The sequence below is a fragment of the Erythranthe guttata genome, chromosome 12 (assembly GCF_056151865.1).
Source record: "Erythranthe guttata isolate IM_541 chromosome 12, IM_541, whole genome shotgun sequence".
In the NCBI taxonomy this organism is placed as follows: Eukaryota; Viridiplantae; Streptophyta; class Magnoliopsida; order Lamiales; family Phrymaceae; genus Erythranthe; species Erythranthe guttata.
The window spans coordinates 19,358,954-19,372,316 of NC_142544.1; the positions used below are offsets into that span (position 1 = coordinate 19,358,954).

At 33.5% G+C, this 13,363-nt stretch overlaps 2 protein-coding genes across 2 annotated transcripts; both read left to right on the forward strand.

Moving 5' to 3' along the window:
- Nucleotides 1-1,252: 1,252 nt before the first annotated feature.
- Nucleotides 1,253-3,707, forward strand: LOC105956739 (iridoid oxidase). Its single transcript, XM_088826968.1, has 3 exons — nucleotides 1,253-1,414; nucleotides 1,544-2,586; nucleotides 3,016-3,707. Exons 2-3 carry the CDS (start codon nucleotides 1,639-1,641, stop codon nucleotides 3,649-3,651), a joined length of 1,584 nt encoding a protein of 527 aa, XP_088683094.1. The 5' UTR covers nucleotides 1,253-1,414; nucleotides 1,544-1,638; the 3' UTR covers nucleotides 3,652-3,707.
- A 4,553-nt stretch (nucleotides 3,708-8,260) lies between these two features.
- Nucleotides 8,261-10,701, forward strand: LOC148766684 (iridoid oxidase-like). Its single transcript, XM_088826888.1, has 2 exons — nucleotides 8,261-9,310; nucleotides 9,937-10,701. The coding sequence occupies exons 1-2, from the start codon at nucleotides 8,381-8,383 to the stop codon at nucleotides 10,546-10,548; spliced, it is 1,542 nt and encodes a 513-aa protein (XP_088683014.1). The 5' UTR covers nucleotides 8,261-8,380; the 3' UTR covers nucleotides 10,549-10,701.
- The last annotated feature ends 2,662 nt before the right edge of the window (nucleotides 10,702-13,363 follow it).

Consider the following 13,363-nt stretch of genomic DNA (forward strand, 5'->3'; position numbering starts at 1 on the left):
GTGTGACAATACATGGAAACCATGCATATGGATTAATAAGAAAACAATAAAATATGTGTACTCGGAAGTAATATAATACTCAATACAACTAAAAAGGTAATTCTCACTCGATTTAATTAATAACCAAATCAAACACAATATTATTCTGTTCTTTATATATGTATATATTTTTTTTAAGAAACTTATATTATGGTGGAGACAGGTCCTATCATTTATGGGCATTTTATTGTTAGAAAATATTGATTGGGTAAACAGGACAAGATTAATAATAGAATAAACTATCTTTTCCATAAATTAATAATATATGGCCATATGGGCATGTGTTATATTAATTAATACATGCGAAGTATAAAATAAAATAAATCAAAAGATTTTCCTGATTAGTAACGAGATAGAGTTCGTAGTAGCAACAAAAATTTCGAAATGGGTCAAAATTAAATATGATTAATGATTATAAGATGCCGATAATCGGATTAAAGAATTCCAAAAGAATTAATCATTGTTAAAAAAAAGTTGTAAAGAAACCAAAGATAATTATAGAGCGTGTTGTCAATATGTTATCAAGTGCATGGAAGCATATACACATTCATACATTTAGTTGTTGTTGAATTGGTTAATTATTTGCATTTTGCAATGTTGACAGAACCGGACCGACTATGAAATCAGATGATCGTTTGAGTCATGGTTCGATAGGGTCAAATCGGTTCATCTGAGTTTTTGAATTTTAATTTTATTTTATTATTTATTAATTTTAATGTTCTAAAAATACTTTCTTTTTAATACCCCTTCAATTATTTTCGCTTTTATCCACCTCACCCATATTTTACTATATTTCTTTTGTTTTCACTTTATATGTTGTCATTCTTTCTTCTCGAGATCCGATAATCTACCACCTCATTTTGCCACTAATGATCAGATCTGGTCATCCACAACCAATTCCGTCAAGGCTCGCTAAGATCCAACCACAAATAACCAACTCTATCGGTGGTTTGAGTTGTTTTGACCGAAAATCGAGTTCTTTAACCAGATCGCCGGTTTTAGAAGTTTACCCGATCGGACGAATGGGGTTTTGGTCATTTCACCCTGGTTTTAAAGGTCAGATTGCGGTCGAATCTGTTCTACCTGCCAATCCAGTCTGATTCTGACAACATTGGCATTTTCTTGTTTAAAACAAATTACTCTTGGCCTACAAAAAACACTTAAAAATTTGCATAAATTATAAACAGGACAAATTAGTCACTTAATTTGATGTAACAAGCTCTGCAAGAAAACATAACCTTGGTACAAACTACTACTCTATATTAAGTCTTGTTTTTCTCGAGAGAGAAATGATATAGCTAAAAAAAAAAAAAAAAAAAACTTAAGCAAGCTAAGCAAAAGCTTCTAGATTCTCTATAGTTCTGCATGGTATCAGGTCAGTTTTAGTTTCTCTTAATATAATATTCTGGACTAGGGTTTTTAATTTGTGTCCTAATTACACGAACTATCATAGTTCTAACATCTTTATTATCTAAGGTTGATTGCATGTTTAAATCTTGTACAGTTCATCACGGAAAAATCATTAAGTTCCCTATTTAATTTACTACTTCAATTCGGCGTAGTAACTTAAATAAGAAATCTAAATTTGATTAACAAATAATGGATTACGAAGTTGCCGGCGTTGTTCTAGCCTTGCTACTGTGGGCGGCATGGGCGGTGGTGACAGAGCGGAGACACCGCCGGCTGGAGGAGCTAGGGCGGCTGCCGCCAGGTCCACGGGCTTGGCCGGTGGTGGGAAACATGTTACAGCTAGCTGCTGCAGGAAGCGCGTCGGCTCCTCACCGGTCATTCGCCGAGCTGGCCAAGCAGCACGGCTCCGTGATGACTCTCCACCTCGGTTCCATGACGACGGTGGTTGTCTCCTCCAGCGAGGCGGCGCGTGTCATGTTCAAGAACCACGACGCCGTTTTGGCGGGAAGGAAGATTTACGAGTCCATGAAGGGTGACATCGGCAACGAGGGCTCCCTCATCACCGCCCAGCACGGCCATCACTGGCGGACCCTGCGCCGCCTCTGCACGGCCGAGTTCTTCGCCGCCGCCCCCCTCGACGCCATGCGCGGCGTCCGCGCCAGGTGTGTCGACCAAATGGTGCAGTACATAAGAGACGCGTCGTCCGCCGGCGGCGGTGGTAGTGTCGACGTGGGCAAGTTCTTCTTCTTGATGGCGTTTAACCTGATCGGAAACCTGATGTTCTCAAAGGATCTGCTGGGGCCGGAATCGGAGAGAGGGGCGAAATTCTTCTACCACGCCGGAAAGGTGATGGAGTTCGCCGGAAAGGCGAACGTGGCAGATTTCTTGCCGGCGCTGAGATGGCTGGACCCGCAGCGCATAAGGAGGAGGACCCAGTTTCATGTTAAACGAGCTTTCGATGTTGCCGGAGATTTCTTGAATGATAGAATAAGAGAGATGGAGAACAGTGGTGATGACGTGGCAGAATCCATCAGTATTAAGAAGAAAGATTACTTGGATGTACTGTTGGAATACAGGGGTGATGACGTGGCAGTCCCTTCTATTTTCTCTTCAACCATCATCAACGTCATCGTCTTTGTAAGCTTGCATATATATATATTTTTATTTATGGTAAATTACAAAAACACCCCTGAGCTTAGGTTAAACTACGAAAATCACCTCCACATATTCGTAATTACCAAAACCCTCCTACTACTTGCTTCGTCTTATGCCAACTTTCTTTAGTGTGACTTTTCATGAAATCTTTTTTATTTCAAAGAATTGACTTTACACAATTCCAGATATTTTATTTTATTTCTCACTTATTTAACAGAACGTGTATAATAGACTATACATATTTTTCTTTTACAAAACTCGGTCAACAATAGTTAGTCAGACGAGTATTTTAGTAATTACGGATAAGTAGAGATATTTTTCCTTATTTAGCCTAAATGGGGTTTTTCATAATTTACCATATATATATACTGATATACTTTAATTTATGGCTAACATTAATATATGTTGCAGGAGATGTTCACGGCGGGGACCGACACAACCACCAGCACACTAGAGTGGGCAATGGCGGAGCTCCTCCGCCGCCCCGAAACCCTCCGCCGAGTCCAGGCTGAGCTGAGAGCCACAATCCCCGCCGGAAAAAAGCTGGAGGAAGAAAACCTGGAAAAACTCCCATACCTGAAAGCAGTAATAAAAGAAACCCTAAGACTGCACCCACCGCTACCATTCTTAGTCCCCCACAAAGCCATGGATACCTGCAAAATGATGGGCTACCACATTCCCAAAGAAACTCAAATTCTGGTCAACGTTTGGGCGATCGGGCGAGACCCGAAAACCTGGAAAGATCCTCTGGAATTCAGGCCGGAGAGGTTTCTGGACCCGAATAACACGGCGGATTACAAGGGCCACCATTTTGAGTTCATACCTTTCGGCTCCGGGCGGCGGATTTGCCCGGCGGTGCCGCTGGCGTCGCGAGTGCTGCCGCTGGCTTTGGGTTCGGTTCTGCACTCGTTTGATTGGGTGTTGGCCGATGGGATGAAACCGGCGGAGATGGATATGGGCGAGAGGATGGGGATTACACTCAGAAAAGCTGTTCCGTTGAAGGCGGTACCGATTCCGTACGTTTGTGCCGCTGGTGCTGACGTGTAAATTGAATTGTGTGTGTGAAAATAATGATGCAATAAATAAATTAATTAATTACTAAAGTTAATATTATATTTATAAATCATATTATGGTGAAATTACTATGGATTACATATATACTAAATGGGCCTTTTGGGCTTATTTACTTAAGAATACTTATTGGGCCAGAATTTTTAATAATTTGAACCTACCAACGAAAGCCTCAAAAAGCCTGAAATTAGTTATTTTCTAATTCATTTTTTTATTACATTTAATATAATAAAGAAAGAAAATTCACAAGCGAACTCATGAGTTCTTATTAAACTATTATAAAGTGAGCATATTTTTCCTATTACAATTGTTGCTGTCATATATATTTAAATATTTTTTTTCTTTAATTTTAAAGACGATGTGAGTTAACAATAATATTTAATTTAATTTTCGTACAACATAATTGACCAAAATAAATTTCATACGTCTACAACTAATATAAAATTAAAGGGGAAATATGCAATCCCCCCCTAAAATGGAAAATATTATGTAAAAAACCCACTTGACTTTTTAGACTTTTTCCCACACCCATATCCCAATCTTAATTAGTGAGACCCCCTTATTAAGATAGGATAAGACATAATTACCCTTAACAACAGTTTTTTTCCCCTTCTTCTTTGCCGTTCTCTCTCACGTGAAACTCTCTCTGTTCTCTCGTAATCTCTATTTCCTCTTTTTTTTTTTTTTTTTTCCCCGTATTCTTCTTTGCAGATCTGCCGCTGCCGCTTGCATTTGAGATTTACACCAGCGTCGCCGCCCTCCTCCCTCCTTTTCACATCACCGCCATTATCTACTCACCCAACCACCGAGATCACAGCCGCCGTCTAGGGTTGTGCCGTCAAGACTTGCTACGGTGTCAAACCTCCCAAAAAACTCATGTTGTCGCCTCCTACACATCACACCACCTTCCTTTCGTTATTTTCGATTTTTTTCTTTTTTTTCTCTCCAGATCTGAAGCAGCAACATCAACGTGACTACAGTCTGGTTCGAATGTGACTATTCGATTTTTTTTTTGCTACAGTCTGGTTCGAATGCCGTCAAGACTTGCTACGGTGTCAAACCTCCCAAAAAACTCATGTTGTCGCCTCCTACACATCACACCACCTTCCTTTCGTTATTTTCGATTTTTTTCTTTTTTTTTTTCTCTCCAGATCTGAAGCAGCAACATCAACGTGACTACAGTCTGGTTCGAATGTGACTATTCAATTTTTTTTTGGCTACAGTCTGGTTCGAATGCCGTCAAGACTTTCTACGGTGTCAAACCTCCCAAAAAACTCATGTTGTCGCCTCATACATATCACACCACCTTCCTTTCGTTATTTTTAATTTTTTTCTTTTTTTTTTCTCTCCAGATGTGAAGCAGCAACATCAACGTGACTACAGTCTGGTTCGAATGTGACTATTCGATTTTTTTTGCTACTTTCTGTTTTCGTGTTCTTGGAAGTTTCTCAGCAACTCATGATTACTTTTGGCATTTAAGGTTTTTTCATTGTGATTGTGTGTGTTTAAATATTAGAGAGAGAGAGGGAGCCTATCATCATACTTGAGTTAGTGGAGTCGATATATATGTATATAATGATTTTTTATCAATTTTTTTATTTATGTATTTTTCAATTTCTCCTTCTTTTTTCTTTTTTTCCAAATCTGAAAATACAGTTCAAATATGTACAGTAGCAGCAACATGACTATAGTCATATTTATGTATTTTTCGAATATGACTACTGTTGAATATCATTGTAGTCATATTCGAATATGTTCTATATTCTCGTTTCAAGTTGACTTGTAATAACAAGATTCAAATTGTGATTTTTTGTGATCTTTTTGTGTGGATGTTGATTGCATTGTTTCCCTAAACAATAGGGAATTTTAGTTGTTTTATATAATTTAATAAACATCACTTTACCTCACTATATAATTGGAATTTTGAAGTTACAAATTTTAAAAAATGCAATATAAAGAAAGAATATGACTACAGTTGATATAGTCACATATAGTCATATTAGACTATAGTCTTATTCAACTATAGTCATATTCGGCGTAGTACACTTGTCGGGGAAAAAAATCAATTTTTCGTTAAAAAAAATTAAGAAAATATGCCTATAATCTTATTCAACTATAGTCATATTCGGCGTAGTAAACTTGTCGGGAAAAAAAATCAGTTTTTCGTTTAAAAGAATTTAAGAAAATATTAAAAAAACATGAAAAAAAAATAATTAAAAAAAAAACTTCATCTTGCACGTGAGTTTTGATTTTGTATGTGAAGAAGCAATTTTTCTTTTTTTTTTTAATTTGTTGGCTGATTTTATGGAGTATATTAAGGTGATTTTTTATTTTTTTAATTAGTTGGCTAATTTCAAGGGATTTGAATATTGAGTTGGAAAAAAATTACTATTATTTTGGCATTATTTAAGGAAAGGGACGTGTATTACTGGGATGGATTATTTTTGGGTAGGAGATTTTCTAATTTCATAAGGGTAGTATTGGAATTAATATTTATAGGGGTTTATCACAAAGAAAGATTTAAGGGTTGGACATATCACCATTTATTACTCATCCAAGGGGTTTATTGCTAAAGACCCCAATTAATTAAAATATGAATTTCAACTTTGCTCTATTTACATTAATGGTTATTGGTAAACAACGGCTGTTTTGATTTGACCCGCCACTCTCAAAACTAATAACAAACCCATGGAGTCTAGAAAATGACATTTAGTTAGAAGAAAAAAAATATCTAAGTAAATTTCCATAAAAGCATTTAAAAAGATATAATTTTAAGGGTAAAATTGTCGATTTCCTTTTTAATTATTTTCTACAAAATCAAACTTCTTATTAACTACAATTATTTAGTCAGTAGAACCTAATATCGATGAAAGATGGATGCCTATACATAGATAGAGAAAGCCTCAATAAGCCTGAAATTAGTTATTTTTTAATACATTTTTCTATTACACATTAATATAATAATAAATAAAGAAAAGTCACAAGCGAACGAGTTCTTATTAAACTATTATAAATTGAGCATATTTTTCCTATTACAATTGTTGCCGTCATATATTTAAATATTTTTTCTTTAATTTGAAAAACCATCCCATCTTTAATTTTAAAGAGGATGTGAGTCAACAATAATGTTTAATTTAATTTTCGTTCAACATAATTGACCAAAATGAATTTCATACGTCTACAAAGTACAAACCAATATGAAATTAATAAATATGACTTTCAACTTTGCTTTAAGTACATTAATGGTTATTGGCTTAATTCCACTTTGCACCCTTGAAATATACCATTTTGGCACTTTGCACCCTCGAAATAAATTAATAGCACTTTGCACCCTCGAAATACAATAAATCATGCATAATGCACCCCAAATGATTTTTTAAAGCTAAAAAATATAAATTTAATATTTGTAGTGATATTTTTTAGGATGCCAAATGTCAAATATTTTTTTTATTCATCAATCATTTTAAAACTATAAAGTTCAAAAATAAAAATACATTCCATCAACATATTTAAAAATTATATTGTTTTATCAAAATAAAATATTTTACGAAAAAAAATCATTCAGCTATTACGTTATCAAGTTATCTGAAAATTATTTTTTCTTCCAAATATTTTCACCTAATATTTTACAAACAGTGACATAAAAGATCCACAATCGAATAATTTAGTGATAAAAGATTATTTTTTTTATTTTCTTTTGTAAGATAATGTAGTTTTTTTTAAATAATCCGGTGTAATTTTTATATTTTCGCACTTTGTCCGCTCGAAATTAGGTTTGAGGTTCAAGAAAACAACAATTTTTTTTTTATTTTGTACCCTAAAAAGAAAAACACCAATGAAAAAGAAAATTGCCTTTATTATTCAATTGAGGGTGCATTGTGAATGATTTATTGTGTTTTGAGGGTGCAAAGTGCTATTATTATTTTTCGAGGGTGCAAAGTGCCAAAATGGTATATTTCAAGGGTGCAAAGTGGAATTAAGCCATGGTTATTCGTAAACCACGGCTGTTTTGATTTGACCTGCCACTCTCAAAACTAATTACAACACATGGAGTCTAGAAAATGACATTTAGTTGGGAAAAAAAATCTAAGTAAATTTCTATAAAAGCCCTTAAAAAGATATTTTAAGGGTATTAATTATCTTCTACAAAATATTAGTATCTTGTTCTAATATTTTGTAAATCGAACTTCTTATTAACTACAAGTATTTAGTCAGTAGAACCTAATATTGATAAACGATAAGGCCTATACATAGATAGAGAAAATTGTTTCTCCAAATTCTTCATCAAACAACAATTTCAAAATTAGGTTGCTTGCGCAAAAATGAAACAAATAATAGACACTTCAAATATAATTGCAATCCACGTGGCATAATATGAATGGAGTGAGTTATTTCAAAATACCTAACCCATCCAATGAGAATTTAAACTCTATACTATGAAAACTGATCAGATACAATTAAATATCTATAAATTAATACGATTGGTATTATAAAAATTTAATTAATTTAGTAAATTATTAAATTATTAAGTTAATAATTTAACACATTTTCAGTAAATTGGGACCGAAATAAACTATTATTTAATCGAGATTATTAATTTATCGAGATTCTACTGTACAACTGAACTCAATACTATAGATACAGATATAAAATATGTATATATAGATAACTTTATCAAACACTTTCATCCACAACAAAAAAATTAATGGCCTGGATTAGTAGCATATTACTCCCATGGATAACTTCCTTCTTCGCTTTACTCCTGGTTTTTAAATTGCTCTCAAATAAGTTCAAAAACGGGTCCGGCTCCAACCGCCGCCTCCCGCCGGGCCCACCAGGATGGCCGGTGATCGGAAACATGTTCGATCTTGGCGAAGTGCCCCACCAGGCGTTACAGAAGCTCACGCCCAAGTACGGCCCAGTTATCCTGCTAAAACTCGGCGCCATCAACACCATGGTGGTGCAATCAGCTGAAGCGGCGGCGGAGCTTTTCAAGAAATACGACCTCCCTTACGCCGACCGGAAAGTGCCGGATTCCCTCACCGCTTTGGACTACCACAAGGGATCCGTCGCCATCGGAGCCTACGGCGCCTACTGGAGGAAGCTACGCCGTATCTGCACCACGGAATTCCTCGTCCACAAGAGGGTCAACGCTTCGATGAAGCTGAGGCAGAAGTGCATAGACGATTTGGTGGGGTGGGTCAAGGAGGAATCGGAGAAGGAATATTCCGGCGACGGGATTCGACTCGACAGGTTTCTGTTCGTCACTTCTTTCAACGCGATCGGTAATATCATGCTGTCGAAAGACGTGGTCCAGTCGAAGGAGAAGGTGAGCAGCGAGTTCTTTGATTTATTCATCACGTTCTTGGAATGGTCCGGGAAGCCGAATATTGCGGATTTTGTGCCGTTCTTGAAATGGGTCGACCCGCAAAGGATCCGGAGGAACAGTGAGAAGTATCTGGAAAGATTGCTGGAGATTGCTTCTGGGTTTGTGAACGAGAGGATCGAAGAGAAGAAATCAGGGAAAGAAAAGGAAACCCATGATTTCTTGGATGCTCTGTTGGATGATGAAGGTGATGACATGGCTCAAGGACCCGACAAACTCACCGTCAAGAACATTAACATTCTCCTCCTCGTAAGTAATTATTAGTAAATTTGTCGTTTTACGAAAGCACCGATTCCACCGAAAAGTTTGGAATCCACCAGAAAATTGAGAATTTTTTTATTTTTATTTTATTAAAATTCAAAAGTTCTTTATAATTAAAGTGACAGCTATTTATATTAATAAAACTAAATTTTTTAATTAAACTAGGAAAATAATAAAGAGAAAAAATGGCAAAAAAACGAGTTAGAGCCTGATTCTAGTAAATCTCGTAATTTACAGAATTCTAATCCTATTTTTCTATGATTTGATTTTAATTTTCTAAAACTTGACTAAAATTAGCAAAAACGAGTTTTTAGGAGTCTAAACAACATTGAATTACTGAGATCTGACGTATGAGCTTCGCTCATGAGTTTTGTTTCGCTCATGAGTTTTGTTCCTCGGCATGGTTCATTTAAGATAGAGTTCGTTTCCGTTTCGCAATCGAATACAATTTGAGTTGGAAAAAAACCTTTATTTTCCCATAATTTATTTCGGTATTTCCATCAATACCCATTAGTAATCCTTCTCCAAATTATATAGTTATTTTGCAATTCTAATTCAATCCGACAGTTCGTATAAAAAATATACAAAAATAATATATAATGTACATAGTACAGGAAATGTTTTTCGGAGGAACTGAAACGACAAGCAGCACGGTGGAGTGGGGAATGAGCGAGCTAATGCGCAACCCGGATAAGATGGCGAAGCTCCGAGAAGAAGTGGATCGGGTCGTGGGCCGTGACCGTAAAGTGGAAGAGACTGACCTGAACAACATGCCCTATTTACAGGCGACGGTGAAAGAAATAATGCGCCTGCACCCTGTTTTCCCGCTGCTGCTGCCGAGGAACTCCATGCAAGAAACGGAATTCATGGGCTACGTTGTTCCGAAAGACACGCAGATATTAGTGAACACGTATGCAATACAGAGGGACCCGGGTTCGTGGGCCGACCCGATTGCGTTCAAACCCGAGAGATTCTTGGACTCGGATGTGGACTTTAAGGGTCAGCATTTTGAGATGCTGCCATTCGGGTCGGGTCGAAGGAGCTGTATCGGGCTGACGTTGGGTCACAGGATGGTGAGCTTAACACTTGCCACGTTGGTCCACGCGTTTGATTGGAAGCTTGGAGATGGTATCATCAATCCGGAATCTTTGGATATGTGTGAAAAGGTGGGATTGACTATGCGCAAGATGGTGCCTTTGAAACTAATTCCCACTTACAGAATATAATAATAATAATAATTATTATTATTATTATTATTATTATTATTATTTCTTTTTTAATAAGAACGTTCGATCAACATTTATTAGGAGAGTTGGTACCTATCATTCGATTACTTTTTTTATTAAATTAATATAAAATTGATTAACATTGAATTGTCTAATTTACCCCCTACTATATTTTAATTAAATAATTGATTTAAATTCATTGTGACCGAGTTTTATTTGATACATAATCGAAAAAAATACATTCATTAGAAATAGAACTTGTGACCTCTTAATACATTTATCACTCCTAACCATCCAAGCACATTAACTTATTATAATACATTTAACCATAATTGTATAAATACTGTTAATTCAAATATTAATTGCAACATTCATTATTATTAAATGGTATTAAATAAATTATTAACAAATTTAATAAAATAAAGTTTGAAAAATATAAAGAATTGCAGTTCAATACGCCAAACATCTATCATTAATTATATAATATTAGAAGTATTAATAAACTTCACCATTTAAAAATATAAATAATGCTCAATTAAATATAAAAAAATGTATAACTTAATTCAAACTCACTTATGTTATTTAATCGATAGTGTGACAAATCCAAATAAAAAATAAAATAATATATTTATTTAGAAGAAGAAAAAGTTATAACTCATTCCAATTAGTAGTTTTTTTACTTTAAAATAAAATTATATACTACAAATACTATATTGTGAATTTTCTTTTAATATTTAATTTAATCAACTAGTAAGATTTGAATCGATGAAGTACAAATCCTTTTAATTAGTAAACATTATTCAAATATTTGAATCGGTTGCTTAACTATTGACATAACATGTTACATAATTGATTTAACTATTTATATGTAATGTCTAATATATTTTTATTTCAATTTTGTCATAAAAAATAATAAATTTAATTCCTAACACATGTAAGAACCTAATCGTAAATCATAATATTTTATCAAAGCGTAATATTTGAACCAATTAAGCTCAAATCCTTTCAATTCGTAAACATTATTCAAATATTTGAATCGATTCATGAGCGCGCTCAACTATTGACAAGAACGTCTTAATCAAATTAACTATTATTAATTAAAGTGTAATACATTTTTAATTCAATTTTATCATAAAAAAATAATTCCTAAATTACGCAAGAATCAAATCATAAGATTAATTAAAGCGTATGATTTGAATCAATTAAGCGCAAATCCTTTTAATTTGTAAATATTATTCAAAAATTTGAATCGATTAAGTTCAACCACTGACAAGAACGTATTAATCGAGTTAACTATTTATAATTAAAGTCTACTATCCTTTTAATTCAATTTTAACAACAAAATAATAATTTAATTCGTAAAATCGTAAGAATCAGATCGTAAATCATAAGATTTAATCTAACCATGAACCGATTAAATCTTACGATTTTTACGAATTAAATTTTATTATTTTTTATGATAAAATTCAATAAAAAAAAGTTTACTAAACTTTAACTATACACAGATTGATTAATACGCTATTGTAAATTATTGAGTTTAACCGATTCAAATATTTGAATATTGTCTACGAATTGAAATGAGTTGAGCTTAATCGATCAAATCTTTGAATATTGTTTTTGAATTGAAAACACATGAGTTTAATTGATTCAAATATTACGATTTAATTAAATCTTACAATTTACGATTCAATTCAAACTTCAAATTCTTTCGAAATTCATTTTTAAATTACACGAGTTGAACAACATTTCCTTAGATTTTTAAATTATATTATATAAAAATTTGTTAGTATGGGATATTTTTAATATATAATAATAATAATTATATGAGAATTAATAATTTATTTAACATTATTTATATAAGTTTTATAACCATTATAAATTGTAGCTTTGTGATATATATCCGTATTGTTAGTTTATTGTTAATTATGTGTTGTGTCTTAATGGTAAGTATTCTTGTATGTTTTCAGATTGTCACAAGTTCGAATTCAAGTTGATGCAATTTTGGATGGGTGGTTTAATTATTTTTACGAATAATGATATAATTGACGTTATAAGTTTTAATTCAGCAATGAATATATATTTAAAATTGCATTAAAATAGAGAGGGTAAAATTGACATTTCATTAATAATTTATAATTGCTGATTTTTTTAAAATAATAATTGTAAAAAGGGTATTTGCGACAATACATAAATGGAGAAAAAATAAGTTTTTTTGCTGGGACACGTGTCGCAATTTGAAGGGATATCTCATAAAAGTTTAGAACACAGGATCTCATGGTAGAAACACCCATTTAATTAAGTTGAGAAAAGTCAATTACCATGACATTTGAATAATGGACCAATCACTTTCTGCGCTGCAATTTAAGTCGTTATGTCTCAAAAACGTGTTTTGATTTTTCCTTTTTTTCTATTAACATGTTGTACATTTATGGTAGACTGACTGTACACAACCACTCTGAAATACCAATTTAGTCTCCAAAATGACATTGATCAGTTAGAAAATTATGATGGAGAAATTTTTGAAGTAAGAAAAGTAGGCAAGAAAAAAATGCCTACCCTTATTCTTATTAGGCTAGTTCGTAATATCTGACTAGTTTGGATTATATCATTTATATGAGATTGAATTAATTATTTAATTAGTAAAATGTTCGGTCTTTGGATTAGATCTGTTAAATTCTCTTATTATATTTGATTTGTCTATGAAATATTTTATTTTAAAAAATTAACATGCAGTTTGAAACATGAAATAGTTTTTTATTTGTTTAGTCGTTCCCTATTAAATTAATCTCGTTGGAAGGGATGCTACTAATTTAAT

Bases quoted from the DNA above. Each gene is read 5' to 3' on its own strand.
- LOC105956739 (XM_088826968.1), top strand. From the start codon at position 1,639: ATGGATTACGAAGTTGCCGGCGTTGTTCTAGCCTTGCTACTGTGGGCG. The intron at 2,587-3,015 runs GTAAGCTTGCAT...TATATGTTGCAG, and splicing joins TCATCAACGTCATCGTCTTT to GAGATGTTCACGGCGGGGAC.
- LOC148766684 (XM_088826888.1), top strand. From the start codon at position 8,381: ATGGCCTGGATTAGTAGCATATTACTCCCATGGATAACTTCCTTCTTC. The intron at 9,311-9,936 runs GTAAGTAATTAT...TACATAGTACAG, and splicing joins ACATTAACATTCTCCTCCTC to GAAATGTTTTTCGGAGGAAC.